Genomic DNA, 19,671 nt, shown 5'->3' on the forward strand with positions numbered 1-19,671 from the left:
ACTTAAATTGCATACTTTTGGGATTTTTTTTTTTTAAAAAAAGAGGATTTTTTTTTTTTTTTTTTTTTTCCACCAAAGCCTAGCACTAAGAAACACTCCAGTTCAGGATGCTTTCATTTCCCTATGTATTCTGGATACTTCCTTAGTTAGCAAGGTGTCCATTTACATGCAACATGGACAATTTTATCTTTATTTTTATTTTTTTTAACATCTTTATTGGAGTAAAATTGCTCTGCACTGGTGTGTTAGTTTCTGTTGTATAACAAAGTGAATCAGCTATATGTATACATACATCCTCATATCTCCTCCCTCTTGTGTCTCCCTCCCACCCACCCTTGCCCATTCCCTCCAGGCGGTCACAAAGCACCGAGCTGATCTCCCTGTGCGATGCACCTGCTTCCCACTAGCTATCTAGTTTACATTTGGTAGTGCATTTATGTCCATGCCACTTTCTCACTTGAAACACGGACAATTTTAACTAAAAAGTATCCAGACATAGATTTCATTAAGGTCTTCATTAACATATAATAAAAGGTATAGTCAGTATTTTAAATTTGTTTTACTTCACACTGGAGACCTAGTATGTTCTTATAAGGAACAGAACTAATAAGTTCTCTTGTTTGCTTTTTGTGGCTTCAGACGATTTCATGAATGCATCAGTTAATATCAACAAACCCACTGTGGACGAACAAGGCCTTTTTTATTCCTAGAAGCTCAACACCTTAGAAAATTTTTACTCTTGTATTCAAGGCTAGATTTTTTTTTTTTCTTTAAAGAGACATAATTAGGCCATTCAAAGATCCTGTTAAGTACAGGTTAAACTTCAGTCAAATAGCACTACTGGAATGAAATCAATGAATAGATGTTGCTTTTCCCTGAAACGAACAGAGATGACCTTTGGAAACCTGCTACATGGGTTGTTCTGGCAAAAGAAACAAGCTGGTGACTAAGTGAGAGGCACATTCAGAGCTTCCCACACACTGTTCAACTCACAGTGCAGCGATTCTGATTAGTAGGAAGGAGAAAGGAAGACAGAAGGCCAGAAGGCCAGAGAGCTGCCAGGTGGACCCACCAACAGATGCACCTCAGAGACGGGGCTTCTGAGTGTCCCGTCACTCACACACGTTAGAATTATCACAGAGGCGCAAAATCTAAACTTCCAATTCAAATCGCTGCTTTGAAGCCTGGGATAATCAGTTGTCTTCCCCTTGCTGGCTAGAAAAGCCTCCTGTTTACTCAGTTTACACAGTTTATCCCACCGTGAATCATAGATATTCATTTGTTCTCTACACATAAGAAGTGTTTTAAGAATGTCAGATGACTGCTCTCTTCTGGGTTTTCCACTTTTCTCCTTTCAAAGTGGCCATTATTGCTTGTGGGGTAGGGGAAGGAGTTAGAAACCAAACTGTTAAACCAACAGAATGCTTTGTTATCAGTGGCACAATCTTGGAGACATTTAACTCTGATAATTTAAGGAAAATAATCTTAATCTTCAGATGAATGTATTTTTGATTTTTATTCATACTACTGCTGCTATGCAACCCACAAACATACCAAGTTCTGCTTACTACAGGCCCTGCAGAGTTATCCATGTCCTTGACAAGAGATCTAGTTCTCGCTGAGGAGCTTCTGACAAATAGCGGAACAATGCAACAACTGGGAACTTCAATCTGTGCTCCACAAAGCAAACTGGCAAACAAACTTACCAATGTTTTAATCACAGTTTAAGAAGATGACAGATTTTTATTTTGGCGACAATCTAGCACTCAAGAAGTATTGCCGACGATTTAGAAGAGAACAAATTTGTTGGACCAAAGAGACAGGGAAAGTCTTCAAACAACTATAACTGCTCTTGTATTTTCACCCTTTTGGAATGTCTTAAGGAATAGAATTTAAAAATATGTAGTTTACACATTGCATAAAGCACTCCTTTATCCTATGACATTCTTAATAGGGTACATGTTTCATCGACTGTTTTATAGATTCTTTACACTGTAAAGACAATTTTTGCTTTGATGGAAAACTATGTGTTGTTTAGGGAACACTCTTCCAGGTTCTCAGTTCCTGCTTTTATGGGGCGGGCTCTGCACCTTTCAGGCCTTTGAGCTATTTTAGGACTATGTAAGTTGTAGCAGCAATGAAAAATAATTCTTGTCTACGGACCTGTAAGTACATTCTGTCTGGTGCGGGTTCCTCTGACTTTCCTCTTTCACTGTGGAAGAAGCCAGGTGTGCCTCTGTTTGAACATTCATTTGAATACTTAAAAGTTTAAATAAAATCTCGAGGACATGTTTATTTTCCACCTGTATGAGAGTCGTGATTTTACTTTTATTTGTTTGGAAAACTATCCTTTAACAACAATATAAAGGAAAAAGAGTTTTATGAGTGGAAAGTTTTGAAATTCAGGGTCTATAGTCTCTGATCTCAGAGACGGTTACCACTCTTCTCTTTTTCCCTTTTTGTACCATAATTTTACTTTTCTTTCATTCAGCTAGTATTTTTTTTTTTTAAACCTCAGATAAACTTTTTGACGAGTGGCCAAACAATGCAACCATTTGTACTTTAAAGCTGTGCTCCACAGTTAAAAAGAACAAGCCCATGAACATTTTAATCACGGTTAAAAAATTACTTGTCTTTAGTGTGACAACAGTCTAGCATGCAAGAAATACTACTGATGATTTGTTAGAGAACTTAACTTTGTTGGACTTAACAGGGGAAACTCTTTAGATAATTATAAGCGCTGTACATTTTCACTTAACTCCCTTTTGGAAGTTCATCGTTTTATTGGGACCACCCATGGGAATCCCTACACTACATTCAAAGGAAACATCTCACGGCATCCAATAAACACAAGCAGGCGCTCACACTCACCGTGCCCCACCAGAGCGCGTCCGCGTAGGTGGAGAATTCCTTATTGGCGTCCTTTTCCACCAGGTAGACAAGGAAAGACGAAAAAATCAGAACCAAAAATCCTATGTACCAAGCTGTGATTAATTCCTAGATATAAAAGGAATGAGAGATTTTTAGAGGTGAAAAATCTTTGAAAAAGGAAAAAAAAAATACAAGCATGATTCCATACGTTTGACTACTACTTGGATATTTATGATGACTTTCACATAATCCACTACACCTTGTGTCCCACATTGCTTTAACCAATTACTGAAAAGATTAAGTTTGCTTTCGATGGGTTTAGTAAATATCACGGCAGCAAGGGAAGAAGAACACCCTGCCCGCACCTGGGCGAGGGCCCCCCCACCTTGCTGTGCGCGTAGACCACGGAGCCCAGCAGCTTCCAGGTGCCGCCGCGCCTGTCCATGCGCACCATGCGCAGGATCTGCAGGAAGCGCAGGCTGCGCAGCGCCGACGTGGCGAAGATGTTACCCTGAGTTTTGGCAGAAACTACCGCTATGGAGGCGATGAGAACGATGGTATCTGAAAGAAAGAGGGTGAAGCAGCCGTAAGTAGCACGACCGGGAGGTTTTAGTTTCCAACACAGGATTTCAGAAAGGGTCCCTTTGACCTGTTTGGGGCCCAGGGAACTGCTCTTGAGCCCCAGGCCGGCGCGCGCCACGCGGGCTCTGTGATCGCTGAGGAGTGGAAGGCGGAGGACGTGGCCTCCTGCGCCTGCTGCCCCGGGTCTGACCCTCGGCCGTTCTCTGCTTTAGCCACGCAGGTTTGTACCACTCGCCGTTTGACCTTCAAAGGCCTGGACACCGCCTTCGGAAGGTCCGGTGCTCCGAGGGCTTCGGGCTGGCGCAGCGTCCGCACGGCAGTCCTGGCGGCACGGGTGGTCCTGCCTGTAGGAAGGGGCTTCTGCCTCTGCCCCAGCACCGCGGCCTGCTGGCTGATGCCACAGAGGGTACACAGCCTGTCCAGATGCGAAAGGGCTACTTCGCGTAATCATGTCTCCTGTTTTCTTGCCGGAGAAGCTCGTAGCTCCGTTCTGCAGAAAATTCACTTGTGTTGTGGAGTCTGCACCTTTGCAGCCTCTTAGACAAAGGCCCCAACTGAGCGGACTGTTCTAAGCGTTCTGCTCTGCATGCTCTGTAGGGCGCCAGTCAGTTCTGGGTAAGTTCTGTACACAAGTTAATTAACATTCCATTTGTTACAATAGAGGAGGTGATCACACACACCACGCACTGCATGGGAATGGATATTTAATGTTTGACATATTGAAGTTTGGCTTAAATCATATCTGCCCTTTTGTCTGCGAAAAAGAGAAAAAGAGCAGCTAAGGAGAGCATAGAAAAGATGAATGACTTAATCGCTCGAAGGGTAAAATCTGAGTGAGGGAAGGTAGGCTTTGAAGTGGGAGAGGTGAAGTGGGATGAATGGCTTCCAATGGAGATTTTACAGTAGGTTAGCTTGACCTGATCATCCTCAGTAAGATGTCCTTCCTGCTGCGAGTGGGCTGTGCATGACCAGGTGGCCACACTCCAAAGAAGAGCTCCACCTCAGGCGGTCACAGTTACTGATGTTTCTGGGAGCCTCAGGGGTAACTGCTGTGTGAATGTGTATCCTCTGTCCAGCCCCGTCGTGCCTGCATTCAGGAAGGCCTGGCCCCTGGTGTGCACTAACAGCATGCTCAGACTTACTCTCCTGGTGCCCTTTTGGGTCAGGACTTGGAGAGGGTCAGGGGTTGGCAGGACGTGGGTCAGCCAAAGGGATTCCTCCAGTCGCGTCTGCACGCTGCGGGAGCTTGTGGCTGGGTGCACAGCCAGCCACAAATGCATCCTTTTCTCTCGCTCCATAGCTGTCGGAGGTGAGAAGGAACTACATACGTTGATACGGACATCAAAGACGTTAAGCGACTAAAGTCAGTCGCAAAGCAGTATGTACAATGTACTCTTATTTAATAACACGTATATTATACACCTAGGAAAGACATGCGAGAATAGACACAGAATATTACTATGAATTCTCTCTGGGGTAGAGAGCTGTGGTGAGTATGTGGATAAAGGGACTTAGCACTTTCTAAGTTATTAATTTTGGTAATGTTGGAGTTTTATAACAATGAAAATGTCTTTTGAAATCATGAAAAAACTTTAAAGAAGCGTTAAATGTGAAAACATCTCTTAGTTTTCATCATTTGGAGGGACTTACTTCCAAGACAAGTGGTCTACAGACAAAGAGACACTCCTTATATGGCCCTGATGGATATACATTTTGCTTCTATTTCTCACTGTAGGCCTGCTTCCTCACAAGTGTACAAAGGAAAGAAAAAGGTACAATATCCTATTGACCATGTTAAAATATTAGAAAAAATTGAAATAAGTAAATGACCAGTAGGGGTGCAGAAAGCACAGACTTAAAATTTACTTTGTGCCAGGCACTTCCTTTAGTTCTAGGGTTTTTACAAATGTTATATTATTTTAATTCTTATAACACCCCGTGTTGGTTAGGTATTCTACAGATGAAAAAAGCGAGACACAAAAAACATATATTGTATTAGTTTTAAAGAATCAGCTATAGGCCTGTTACACTACAGCACAAAAAGTATACTATAAAGTCAGTTCATTAGAGAAAACCTAGAAAAAGTAAAAGGAACCCTGTAGGTTTGAGACAATTTTAAAAATTATGCACACAGTGAATCATAATCTAAAGGTTTTAAGTCACAAAATATGTAAAGGTAACCACAGATTAGATTTAATACGCTCATTTTAATTCAGATCAGAAAGTCAGAGTTCAATGAAGTCATAAATGAGCAACCACATGGCACACAATGAATGCACCCACAAAAATGTTTCTTGCTGGATTGCAGTCAGCCACTGGAATTTTGCTGTCAGTACCACCTAGATATTTCCCAGCTTAATATTTTAGAAGTTATGAGTACTCTTGACTTTCATTTTTATTTATGTATTTATTATTTTTTTAGACCATTACTTAGCAGAATGGAGGTTCCACAAGGTTGGATACTTGTATCTGAAGTATCTAGAACAGTGTCTGAAACATAGTAGGCACTCAATAAATGTTTATAGAATAAACTTAGGTTAATAAACATTTAAAAGTAGCTTGAGCTTTGTTCTCTTACCACATCAGTGGCTTAATAACTGGATCAATCTAAAATACCTATAAGTTAATCAAACCAGCACAGAATTCTACAGCAATATAATAATTCACAGCCGTCAGCCACTGATGTTTATAAAGAGGAAATCTCCCTAAGATTTACCTTTTATGACAGTGGGCAGCCGTGGTATTTAAAGATGGCATCATAGGAGACCCCTGAACTGCCACCCTCCCACAGACACACCAAATGAACAGCTACACACGCAGTAATTCCCTCTGTAGGAAATTCAGAAACTAGCCAAGGGGCTCCTACGCAGTGGGAGAATGAGAAAACGCTCACATCAAAACGGCAGGAGAGGCTGAGACGCACTCGCCATCGCCATAAACCCCAGTCCTAGCACACAGCAGGGACCTCCAACTCCCAGCTTTTCCCTGTGAGGCTAAGGGTTTGAACCCCATTTTTAGTGCCCCAATTTTTAAGACTCCCACCAGAGGGATGCCCCCCACCCCGAACACCTAGCTCTGAAAGCCGCAGGGCTTGCATCCGTGAGCCCCACATACTACAGCAAACACAGAAGCAGGTATTAGCAGGCGTGAGCACTGGGCCTCCACTCACCCATCGCCCGTGTCCAGGCAGAAACGCCCGTCTTCCCGACCTTTCCTGAAAGGGTTCTATTTGTGTACTTTAAAAGCTGCTGCCTGCCAGTCACGCCTCTAATTTTTAGCATCCAGCTAGGGAGTGACTGCAGTTCTCTCCTGAGACCACAGAAGCCGGTGGACGCCTCCCCTGGCCTCTCCTTCTGGCCTACTCCAGTTTGCCAGTATCTGCCTCAGGAAGCTTTTATACACATCTGGTGCCCCAGCTTTTGAGGCTGCTGCTTGACAGAAAAACCCCTGGATCACCTGGCTCTGACAGCCAGTGGGGCTTTCAATCAGGAGTCCCACAGGCCTGTAGCAAAGAAAGAAGTTCATAATGGGTTCCGGACCCCATAGCCCCCTCCCCCACTCCATGGCTGTATAACTGGGCCCAGTACAGAGGGGACAGGTGAAATTCCCACCTCCCAGTTTCTCCTGGGATGGGGCCTAATGACACACTTTCCCCACTGCTCCTAAACTGGACCCTGTATCTACGAGCTGACTGTGACCCTCCCCCTGGGACACTGGTCAGTCTGGGCACATATTCAACCACTGGGCGCCACTAAAAACAGGGAAAGTGATTAGACAATCACAACCAGAAGCCAAGGCTGGGCTGATTGATGACGTTCATCTCCCACACAAGATCAGTCTGTCAAGACTGGGGTAGGAGGCTGTTCATCTAACACACAGAAACCCACACAAAGAGTCAAGGAAAATGAAGAAACAAAGTAATATGTTCCAAACAAAAGAACAAGATAAACTACCAGAAACAGATCTTAATGAAACAGACAACCTAGAAGAAATAGTTAGATTACTAGAAACATACAACCTACCAAGGCTAAATCAGGAAGAAATAGAAAAGCTGAACAGACCAATTACTAATAAAGAGATAGAATCAGTAATCAAAAATCTCCTAACAAACAAAAAAGTCCAGGACCGGAAGGCTTCACTGGTGAATTACACCAACATTTAAAGAATAAGTACCAATCCTTCTCAAACTCTTCCATAAAAAGAACAGAAGAGGAGGAAACACTTCCAAACTCATTTTATGAGGTCAGCATTACCCTGATATCAAAACCAGATAAGGACACCACAAGAAAATAAAAGTACATATGCCTGATGAATGTAGATGTAAAAGTCCTTAATGAAATCCCAGCAAACTGAATTCAACAGTACATTAAAAGGGATCATACACCATGATCAAGTAGGATTTATTCCAGGGATGCAAGGATGGTTCAACATCTGCAAATCAATCAATGTGACACACCACATTAACAAAAGGAAGGATAAAAATTATACGATCATCTCAATAGATGTAGAAAAAGCACTTGACAAAATACACACACTTTCATGGTAACAACTCTCAACAAAGTGGATATAGAGTGAATGTACCTCAATGTAATAAAGGCCACAAAACAAGCCCATAGGTAACATCATACTCAGTGGTAAAAGACTGAAAACTTTCCCTTTAAGATCAGGAACAAATTATGATGCCCACTCTTGCCAGTTTTAGTCACCTTAGTATTGGAAGTCCTAGCCAGAGCAATTAGGCAAGAAAGAGAAATAAAAGTCATCCAAATCAGAAATGAAGAAGTAAAACTGTTACTATTTGCAGATGACATATTATATATAGAAAACCCTAAAGACTCCACCAAAAAACTGTTGGAAATAATAAATGAATTAAGCAAAGTTGCAGGACACAAAATAAATATTCAAAAATCAGTTGTGTTTCTATATACTAACAATCTATCAGAAAGAGATATTAAGGAAAAAATCCCATTTACAATAGCATCAAAAAGAATAAAATATTTAGGAAGGAGTTTGATCAAGGAGGTGAAAAGATCTGTTCAGTGAAAACTATAAAACATTGATGAAAGAAAGTGAAGAAGACACTAATAAATGGAAAGATATTCTATGCTGATGGATTGGAATAATTTGTATTGTTAAAATGTCCAGACTACCCAAAGCAATCTACAGATTCAGTGCAATCTCTATCAAATTCCAGTGCTGTTTTTCACAGAAATAGAACAAACAGTCCCAAACTTGTAGGGAATCACAAAGACCCTGAATAGCCAAAACAATCTTGAGAAGGAAGAACAAAACTAGTAACATCACACATTCTCATTTCAAATTATATTACAAAGTTATAGTAATCAAAACAGTATGATATTGGCATAAAAACAGACACATAGGTCAATGGAACAGAATAGAGAGCCCAGAAATAAACCCACACATAGGTGAGTTAATTAATGACAAAGGAGCCAAGAATATACAATGGGGGAAGGACAGTCTCTTCAATAAACGGTGTTGGGAAAACTGGACAGTCACATGCAAAAGAATGAAACTGGACCACTGTCTTACACCACTCAAAATAATTAACTCAAAATGGATTAAAGACAAATGTAACACCTGAAACTATAAAACTCCTAGAAGAACATGGGGGTAACTTTCTTCACATTTGCCTTGGCAATGATTTTTTGGATTTGACACCAAAAGCAAAGGCAAGAAAAGCAAAAATTAACAAGTGAAACTACAGCAAACTGAAAAGCTTCTGTACAGCAAAGGAAACCATCAACAAAATGAAAAGGCGGGCTTCCCTGGTGGTGCAGTGGTTGAGTGTCTGCCTGCCGATGCAGGGGACACGGGTTCGTGCCCCGGTCCGGGAGGATCCCACATGCCACGGAGCGGCTGGGCCCGTAAGCCATGGCCGCTGAGCCTGCGCGTCCGGAGCCTGTGCTCCGCAATGGGAGAGGCCATAACAGTGAGAGGCCCGTGTACCGCAAAAAAAAAACATGCACCTCAGTGTTCACAGCAGCACTATTTACAATAGCCAAGATGTGGAAGCAACCTGCATAAAGAAGATGTGATATGTGTGTGAGTATATATATATATATATATATATATATATATATATATATATAAATGAAAAGGCAATGAAAGAGAGAAAATATTTTCAAATCACATAGCTGATAAGGAGTTAATATCCAAAATATACAAATAACTAATACAATTCAATAGTAAATAAGAAAAAGAAACCCAAAACTCCAAACAATCAAATTAAAAATCAGGCAGTGGATCTGAATAGACATTTTTCCAAAGACGACATACAAATGGCCAACATGTATTGAAAAGGTGCTCAACATCACTAATCATTAGGGAATGCAAATCAAAACCTCACACCTGTTAAAATGCTATATCAGAAAGGCAGGAGATAAATGTTGGAGAGGATGTGGAGAAATGGGAACCCTATTGCACTGTTGGTGGGAATGTAAATTGGTGCAGCCACTATGGAAATCAGTATGGAGGTTCCTCAAAAAATTAAAAATAGAACTATCACAGGACCCAGCAATCCTATTTCTGGGTGTATATCCAAAGATAATTAAAACAGGATCTTGAAAGATGTCTGCACATCCGTGTTCACTGCAGCATTATTCTCAATAGCCAAGATATGGAAACAACCTAAGTGTCCATCAATGAATGGATGAATGGGTAAAGAAGAGCTATCTATCTATCTACCTACCTATCTATTGAAATATTGTACATCCATGAGAAAGAAGGAAATCCTAATGTCTGCAAAAACATGGATGGACCTCGAGGGCATTAAGCTAAGTGAAATAAGCCAGATAAAGACAGATACTGTATATCACTCATATGTGGAATCTAAAAAAGTAAAACTCATAGAAACAGAGACTAGAATCATGTTTACCAGGGTGTAGGGGGTGGGGAGAAATGGGGAGATGTTGGTGAAAGATTGTAAACTTCCAGTTTTAAGACGAATAAGTTCTGGGGAACCTAATGTACAGCATGGTGATTATAGTTAATAATACTGTATTATATATTTGAAAGTTGCTAAGAGAGTGAATCTTAAATGTTTTCACCACAAAAAAGAAATGGTAATTATGCGATGTCCATCAATGAATGGATGAATGGGTCCATCAATGGGTTGTTATCTCACAATCATTTTGCAGTATGTAAGTGTATCCAATCGATAGATTGTACACAAACTTACACCATGTTTTTGTCAAGTACATTTCAATAAAGCTGGGGAAAAACTGGGTAGAACAGCTTAAGCTGCTCTAATAACAATTTAACTAATAACAATTAGTTATTTGTCCAAAATGTTTTTTGCAACATAGGAGCATTTGTTTTAAGTGAAGACAGCACCTTTTAGTACAATGTAGGAATTACAGGTAGCCCTCAAGGCTCACTGGCTTCAGATTCATTTGTTCATCTGTTTGCGTATGAAGAAGTTAATTGAGGGTCAAGCATTGTATTAGACACTTGCATTAGAAATGAATATTCACTCATCAATCTGATCATCAATCTATTGTAAATGTTTATCAAGTCCCTACTGTGTACCAGGCATTGTGCCAAATGCTTTACGTGCACCAGTGGTTGTCAGTGGGGACAATTTTGCCTCCCGGGGGCATTTGGCAACGTCTGGAGACATATTTGGTTGTCATAACTGGGAAGGGGTTCGCTGCTGGCATCTAGTGGTGGAGGCCAGGGTTGCTTCAAAACATCCTACAATGCCGGGAACAGCCCTCTGAAAAAAGAATTACCAGTCCCCAGTGTTAGTAGTGCCAAGACTGGGAAACCCTGAGGTCCATCATTTCATTTAGTCCTCCCAACAGCCCTATGAGGGAGACAGTATCATTCCTATCTCCTTACAAATGAAGAACTGAGGCTTGTGGAGGTCAACTAGCCAAGCACAACACCTACAAGCGGCTGAGCTGGCCCTTACCTGACTCCAAAGCTGTGCCCTTAAGAGTTATGGTGCCCCATCCCTTGGATAAAGAAAATCTAGAGTGATATGGGTTGGGGGGTAGTGGTGGCGAGGAGGGTGAAAGGGGTACTGCAAAAGCAGGTGGAAACTAAAGCAAGAATAAATTGTTAGGATAAAGCATTGACGAAAGAAAGAAGTGCAGGGAGAATAAAGCAGAAATAAAATGGCACTAAAACAGATGGTACCTTTATGGATACATCCAGAGACAGTGGGGTTAGAGAAAGAAATAGAACTGCTAATAAACAAGGAGGAGCTCCAAGTTGCATGAAGAAAAAAAAAAAAAGCGTAAACTGGAGCTCTTAAATGCCCTTCCCAACGGAAACAGTGGGGAACAAGTCAGGAAGCAGTGAAGAAACAGTTACTGATTACAGGCAGCCCATTGGAGATGTGGAATATAGGCATATAAGCTATTAGGAAGTAGGCTCACATATCCACTGAGTCACTTAGAGTGATTTATGGATGAATTCTTGAGACTTGAGGATACTGCAAAGATTTGAATGAAGTAAATACTGTAGTGATATTTAAGACACGTAGGGTGTGTATGAGGTTATTATTAGACCCCTCCGGAACTTTGCTCCAGATTAGTCAGCAAAATCAATACAAATTGATCACCCCGGATGCTGAGTAAAAGGGATTAGTCACTGAAATACTGAAAAGCCCTCATTATAAGGTGGATTCACATCCAAGGTTACCCTATCACGGACCTAAGATTGGGTTAAAGCAGGGTCAACCGTACATCTGAACTTGGCGGGCGGTGTTGTGTTGCTACAATTATGTGATGCAATGCATCTATCAGAAAGTATATTTTAGTATGCTTGGCCTAATTTAAAATCATAAAGGGAAGAACTAAATCACATGGATTAAACAAAGCATAGTTGAACACTTTTATACTAGTAACTGTTAGGAGAGAGAAGTTTTCTAGAGGTGAACCACAAAGGGGGTACATCTTGACATCTAGAAACTGTCTGGAGACTTTAGGTTTTAAGAATTTTTGTAAATTATGTTACAGTCTCAGAAAGATTCCCCTAATAGCTAACATAAATTTCCCTCTTGCACTTTAAGGTCATTTCATCTTCTTGCCTCTGGGAAAAACAGAAGTGCACCAATTACTACATTTCAGGTGATTCTACCCTCTCCCACCTCCATTTTTGTTTTAATTCCTTGAGCTCTTTTCAGTGACTTCACTATAAGCTAAAATTTGGATAATTTTAATGAAATATGTGTTTTAAAATTATAAAAGTAATAGCTGCTATAAAATATCAAAACCTTAGACATATGTATAAGAAGTAAATTTATTTAATTAGCTAATTCTTTACTAAGGAGCTGTAAGTTCTTTAATTTTTGCTATTAAAATGGTGCTGAAATGCATAGCCTTGTACACAAATTTTTGTAGGTATTCTCTTTAAGGATACATTCCTGGAGATTGGATTGCTGGGTTGAAGGCTGGCACATTTTGAGTTTTGATATCAAACTGCCCTCCAAATGATGGTACCAATGATGACTAATAATGTATGAAAGTATTTCTCTCTCCTTGCTAATAAAAAGCAATGCTAATAAAATAACGATAGTAATAATAACAGCTAAAATTTACTGTTTACTGTGTAATACTGTTCTAAGCATTTTCAAGTATTATGTGGAATATAAATTTGTAATCTTTGCCAATATGATAGACAAAACATCGCTTTTTTTTTTTTTTTTTTTACAGATTCATGTCATGAAGAAGTCATAGAAGGCAAGTCATCAAGAAGGCCTTTGCCCAAGATTATAAAACTACTTTCCTAGATTCTATCTGGTATATTTAGCTGCTCATTTAGTTAACACATGTACTCTGTTTGGCATGTTCTTTGTGGCAACGGTAGCTAGCTGTCCTCCACAGATGCATGCTTCTCTTCTGAGGCACAGAACTATCCCTGGGAAGGGGTTGCCTACCAGGGACGTCATTTCCCAGGTCCGCTCGCCTCTGGGTGGGGGGATGTGACCTGTCCTAGCTGATGGAAGATGAGTGGAGATGGTGTGTGCCTCTTCCGGGCTGAGGGGAAACAGATGGCCTTAGGGGCTGTCTTTTCCCGTCTGCCAGTTCATGTGGGCCTTCAGGATGTCCTTAGGGGCCAGATGCTGAAGATGGCGGGGCCTTGTCAGCCGGGTCCCGAGTGACCGCATGCAGCAGGGCTTCTACCACACACCCCAGCCCCAGTGAGAAGCACCTTCATTGGACTCTCACGCAAGGAAGAAATGAACTTCTATTTTGAGAAGTTACTGGAATTTGAGGATTTGTATGTTATAACAATTAGCATTACTCTAACTGAGACATCTAACTTTTATGAAATTTATGTTTGTCTCTCTGGTGAAGTAGAGAACTAATCTTACTTTTTATCCTATGTGATAGCCAGTTTTTCCAATACCACCTAAATAAAAAGCCTACTCTTTTCCAAATGTCTCCATATACTCATGGAGAGGTCTATTTCTAGATCCTTTCTGTTCTATTGCCTATGCGTCATCAGTATGACACTAGATATTAGGGTAATACCCCTTCAATGTTACTCCTTTGTAAAAAAAAATTATGAATTATTCTAAACCTACTTATTTCTCCAGGTAAATTTCAGAATAAATGTACCTGTTAAAACCCCAGCATCCTGATACAGACTGCACGTTTGATTTTAGGTGAGCATCTTCTCTACTGCTTCCCTCATCTCACATCCAGCGAGCTGTGTACTTCTGCTGCTTCTGCTCCAAGTAGCTCCCCTCTCTCCCTCCTCCCACTGGTCCCGTGTCCCGCGGCTCAGGGCGAGGCTCCCTCTCTCCCGGCCACGCCGCAGACTCCGAACAGCTCTTCTCACTCCTGTCTTTGCTTTCTCTAAACTCCTGTGTATTTTTTTGCCAGATTAAAATGTTAAAGTGATGACATTACTTCTCTGATCAAAAAAAGTTTGTTTTTCCTTTCCACTACTTAGAACAAAGATCAAATTCTGCTCCCCAGCTTCAAAGTGCTCTACAGAATGCTGCTCTTTCTGGAAAGCCCTTCCCCTTCCCCGTGTGGCCACCTCTCAGCTGCTGCTAGGGCTCAGCCCAGGTGGCAATTTGTCAAGGAGGCCGCCCTCACGCACTGGTGCCCGGGACTCTGGGTGCACTCCTGTCACTCTTACGACCACTGTCAGTACCATCTGCTTGCCTGCCGGTCTCTCCCAGGAACTGTAAGACACTGAAGGCAGGCAAAGCATTTATTTTTCCTTGTAACTTCAGTGCCTGCTCAGTACCTGCCATAGTAAGATGTTCAATACTGATCTGATGGGTTATTTGCTTATAGTGAGCACAGAAATAGAATAACATTTTATAATTTCAAGGGTCTTAGAAACAATACAGTTAAAGAGCCATCATTTTGCAGTTCAGAAGCACGAATATACAAAATATATACAAGTAAAAAAAAATGTTTAAAAAGACCTTCAAGATGGCGGAGGGGTAAAACATGGAGATAACCTTCCCCCCCACAGATACACCAGAAATACATCTACACGTGGAACGACTCCTACAGAACACCTACTGAACGCTGGCAGAAGGCCTGAGACCTCCCAAAAGGCAAGAAACTCCCCACGTACCAGGGTAGGGCAAAAGAAAAAAGAATAAACAGAGACAAAAGGATAGGGACGGGACCTGCACCAGAGGGAGGGGGCCATGAAGGAGGAAAGGTTTCCACACACGAGAAAGCCCCTTCGCGGGCAGAGACTGCGGGAGGCGGAGCGGGGAGCTTCGGAGCCACGGAGGAGAGCAGAGCAACAGGGGCGCGGAGGGCAAAGCGGAGAGGTTCCCGCACAGAGGATCGGCGCCGACCGGCGCTCACCAGCCCGAGAGGCTTGTCTGCTCACCCGCTGGGGCGGGCGGGGCTGGGAGCTTTGGTTCGGGATTCGGTCGGAGCGCAGGGAGAGGACTGGGGTTGGCGGCATGAACACAGCCTGCAGCGGGTGAGTGCACCACGGCTAGCCGGGAGGGAGTCCGGGAAAAAGTCTGGACCTGCCGAAGAGGCAAGAGACTTTTGCTTCCCTCTGTTTACTGGTGCGCGAGGAGAAGGGATTCAGAGCGCTGTTTAAAGGAGCTCCAGAGACGGGCGCGAGCTGCGGCTACCAGCGCGGACCCCAGAGACAGGCATGAGACGCTAAGGCTGCTGCTGCCGGCACCAAGAAGCCTGTGTGTGAGCACAGGTCACTGTCCACAACTCCCCTCCCGGGAGGCTGTGCAGCCCGCCACTGCCAGGGTCCTGGGATCCAGGGACAACTCCCCCGGGAGAACGCACGGCGGGCCTCAAGCTGGTGCAATGTCACGCTGGCCTCTGCCGCCGCAGGCCCGCCCCTCACGCCGTGCCCCTCCCTCCCCCTGGCCCGAGTGAGCCAGAGCCCACACATCAGCGGTTCCTTTAACCCCATCCTGTCTGAGCGAAGAACAGACGCCCTCAGGTGACCTACATGCAGAGACGGGGCCAAATCCAAAGTTGAACCCTGGGAGCTGTGCGAACAAAGAAGAGAAAGGGAAATCTCTCCCAGCAGCCTCAGAAGCAGCGGATTAAATCTCCACAATCAACGTGATGCACCCTGCATCTGTGGAATACCTGAATAGACAATGAATCATCCCAAATTGAGGAGGTGGAATTTCAGAGACTGTAGACTTGGGGTTTGCTTTCTGCATCTCATTTGTTTCTGGTTTTATGTTTATCTTAGTTTAGTATCTAGAGTTTATTATCATTGGTAGATTTGTTTATTGATTTGGTTGCTCTCTTCCTTTTTTCTTTATATATATATATATATTTTTTTTTTTTTTTCTTTTTCTATATTTTTTTTTTTTTTTTTTTTTCTCTTTTCATCAGGGTATATGTGTATCCTTCTTTGTATGATTTTGTCTGTTTAGCTTTGCTTTTACCATTTGTCCCAGAGTTCTGTCACTTTTTTATTCTTTTTTTATTACTTTTTACTTTTTAAATTTTTAATAATTTTTATTTTAATAACTAAATTAATTAAAATAATTTTATTTTAATAACTTTATTTTCCTTCCTTCCTTCCTTCCTTCCACCCTTCTTTCTTTCTTTCTTCCTTTCTTTCTTTTTTTCTCCCTTTTCTTCTGAACCGTGTGGCTGACAGGGTCTTGGTGCTCTGGCCGGGTGTCAGGCCTGTGCCTCTGAGGTGGGAGAGCCAAGTTCAGGACACTGGTCCACCAGAAACCTCCTGGCTCCACATAATAGCAAATGGCAAAAGCTCTCCCAGAGATCTCCATCTCAACACCAAGACCAGTTCCACTCAATGATCAGCAAACTCCAGTGTTGGACACCCTATGCCAAACAACTAGCAAGACAGGAATACAGCCCCATCCATTAGCAGAGAGGCTGCCTAAAATCATAATAAGGTCACAGACACCCCAAAACACACTACGGGATGTGGTCCTGCCCACCAGAAAGACGAGATCCAGCCTCATCCACCAGAAAGTAGGCACTAGTCCCCTCCATCAGGAAGCCTACACAACCCACTGAACCAACCTTAGCCCCTGGGGGAAGACACCAAAAACAATGGGAACTACGAACCTGCAGCCTGCGAAAAGGAGACACCAAACACAGTAAGTTAAGCAAAATGAAAAGACAGAGAAACACACAGCAGATGAAGGAGAAAGGTAAAAACCCACCAGACCAAACAAATGAAGAGGAAATAGGCAGTCTACCTGAAAAAGAATTCAGAGTAACGATAGTAAAGGTGATCCAAAATCTTGGAAATAGAATGGAGAAAATAAACATTTAACAAGGACCTAGAAGAACTAAAGAGCAAACAAACAATGATGAACAACACAATAAATGAAATTAAAAATTCTCTGGTAGGAATCAATAGCAGAATAACTGAAGTAGAAGAACAGGTAAGTGACCTGGCAGAAAAAGAGTGGAAAAAACTGCCACAGAGCAGAATAAAGAAAAAGGAATGAAAAGAATTGGGGATACTCTCAGAGACATCTGGGACAACATTAAATGCACCAATATTTGAATTATAGGGGGGGTCCCAGAAGCAGAAGACAAAAAGAAATGGACTGAGAAAACATTTGAAGAGATTATAGTTGAAAACTTCCCTAATATGGGAAACGAATTAGTCAATCAAGTCCAAGAAGTGCAGAGAGTCCCATACAGGATAAATCCAAGGAGAAACATGCCAAGATACATATTAATCAAACTATCAAAAATTAAATACAAAGAAAACATATTAAAAGCAGTAAGGGAAAAGAAACAAATAACATACAAGGGAATCGCCATAAGGTTAACAGCTGATCTTTCAGCAGAAACTCTGCAAGCCAGAAGGGACTGGCAGGACATATTTAAAATGATGAAAGAGAAAAACCTACAACCAAGATTACTCCACCCAACAAGCATCTCATTCAGATTTGGCAGAGAAATTAAAACCTTAACAGACAAGCAAAAGCTAAGAGAATTCAGCACCACCAAACCAGCTTAACAACAAATGCTAAAGGAATTTCTCTAGGCAGGAAACACAAGAGAAGGAAAAGATATACAATAACAAACCCAAAACAATTTAAAAAATGGTATAGGAACATACATATCAATAACTACCTTAAATGTAAATGAATTAAATGCTCCAACCAAAAGACATAGACTGGCTGAATTGATAGAACAACAAGATCCGTATACAGGCTGTCTAGAAGAGAACCACTTCAGACCTAGGGACATATACAGACTGAAAGTGAGGGGATGGAAAAAGATATCCCACGCAAATGGAAATCAAAAGAAAGCTGGAGTAGCAATTCTCATATCAGACAAAATAGACTTTAAAATAAAGACTATTACAAGAGACAAAGAAGGACAGTACATAATGATCAAGGGATCAATCCAAGAAGAAGATATAACAACTGTCAATGTTTATGCACCCAAAACATGGGAGCACCTCAATACATAAGGCAAATGCTAACAGCCATAAAAGGGGAAATCGACAGTAACACAGTCATAGTAGGGGACATTAAGACCCTACTTACACCAATGGAGAGATCATCCAAAATGAAAATAAATAAGGAAACACAAGCTTTAAATGATACATTACACAAGATGGACTTAATTGATATTTATAGGACATTCCATCCAAAAACAACAGAATACACTTTCTCCTCAAGTGCTCCTGGAACATTCTCCAGGATAGATCATATCTTGGGTCACAAATCAAGCCTTGGTAAATTGAAGAAAATTGAAATCGTATCGAGTATCTTTTCCAAGCACGACGCTATGAGACTAGATATCAATTACAGGAAAAAAATCTGTAAAAAATACAAGCACATGAAGGTTAAACAGTACACTACTAAATAACCAAGAGATCACTGAAGAAATCAAAGACGAAAACAAAAACTACCTAGAAACAAATGATAATGAAAACACGATGACCCAAAACCTATGGGATGCAGCAAAAGAGGTTCTAAGAGGTAAGTTTATAGCAATACAATCCTACCTCAAGAAACAAGAAACATCTCAAATAAACAACCTAACCTTACACCTAAAGCAATCAGAGAAAGAAGAACAAAAAAAACCCCCAAAGTTGGCAGAAGGGAAGAAATCATAAAGATCAGATCAGAAATAAATGAAAAAGAAATGAAGGGAACAATAGCAAAGGTCAATAAAACTAAAAGCTGGTTCTTTGAGAAGATAAACAAAATTGATAAACCATTAGCCAGACTCATCAAGAAAAAAAGGGAGAAGACTCAAATCAATGGAATTAGAAATGAAAAAGAAGTAACAACTGACACTGCAGAAATACAAAGAATCATGAGACATCACTACAAGCAACTATATGCCAATAAAATGGACAACCTGGAAGAAATGGACAAATTCTTAGAAAAGCACAACCTTCTGAGACTGAACCAGAAAGAAACAGAAAATATAAACAGACCAATCACAAGCACTGAAATTGAAACTGTGATTAAAAATCTTCCAACAAACAAAAGCCAAGGACCAGATGGCTCCATAGGCGAATTGTATCAAACATTTAGAGAAGAGCTAACACCCATCCTTCCCAAACTCTTCCAAAATATTAGCCGAGGGAGGAACACTCTCAAATTCATTCTACGAGGCCACCTGACACCAAAACCAGATGAAGACGTCACAAAGAAAGAAAACTACAGGCCAATATCACTGATGAACATAGATGCAAAACTGCTCAACAAAATACTAGCAAACAGAATTCAAGAGCACACTAAAAGGATCATACACCATGTTCAAGTGGGAT

At 41.4% G+C, this 19,671-nt stretch overlaps 1 protein-coding gene across 1 annotated transcript in view; it reads right to left on the reverse strand.

The window, feature by feature from the left end:
* The window catches only part of LOC103086918 (potassium voltage-gated channel subfamily KQT member 5-like), a 564,354-nt gene that overhangs the window by 89,422 nt on the left and 455,261 nt on the right, over positions 1–19,671 (reverse strand). Inside the window, exons 4-5 of the mRNA XM_007456126.1 lie at positions 3,257–3,432; positions 2,872–2,997 (exon numbers count right to left, since the gene is read on the reverse strand). Coding sequence (XP_007456188.1) covers positions 2,872–2,997; positions 3,257–3,432 — 302 coding nt within the window. The remainder of the gene's footprint in view (positions 1–2,871; positions 2,998–3,256; positions 3,433–19,671) is intronic.

The sequence above is a fragment of the Lipotes vexillifer genome, unplaced genomic scaffold (genome assembly GCF_000442215.2).
Source record: "Lipotes vexillifer unplaced genomic scaffold, Lipotes_vexillifer_v1.1 scaffold693, whole genome shotgun sequence".
NCBI classification, from domain to species: domain Eukaryota; kingdom Metazoa; phylum Chordata; class Mammalia; order Artiodactyla; family Lipotidae; genus Lipotes; species Lipotes vexillifer.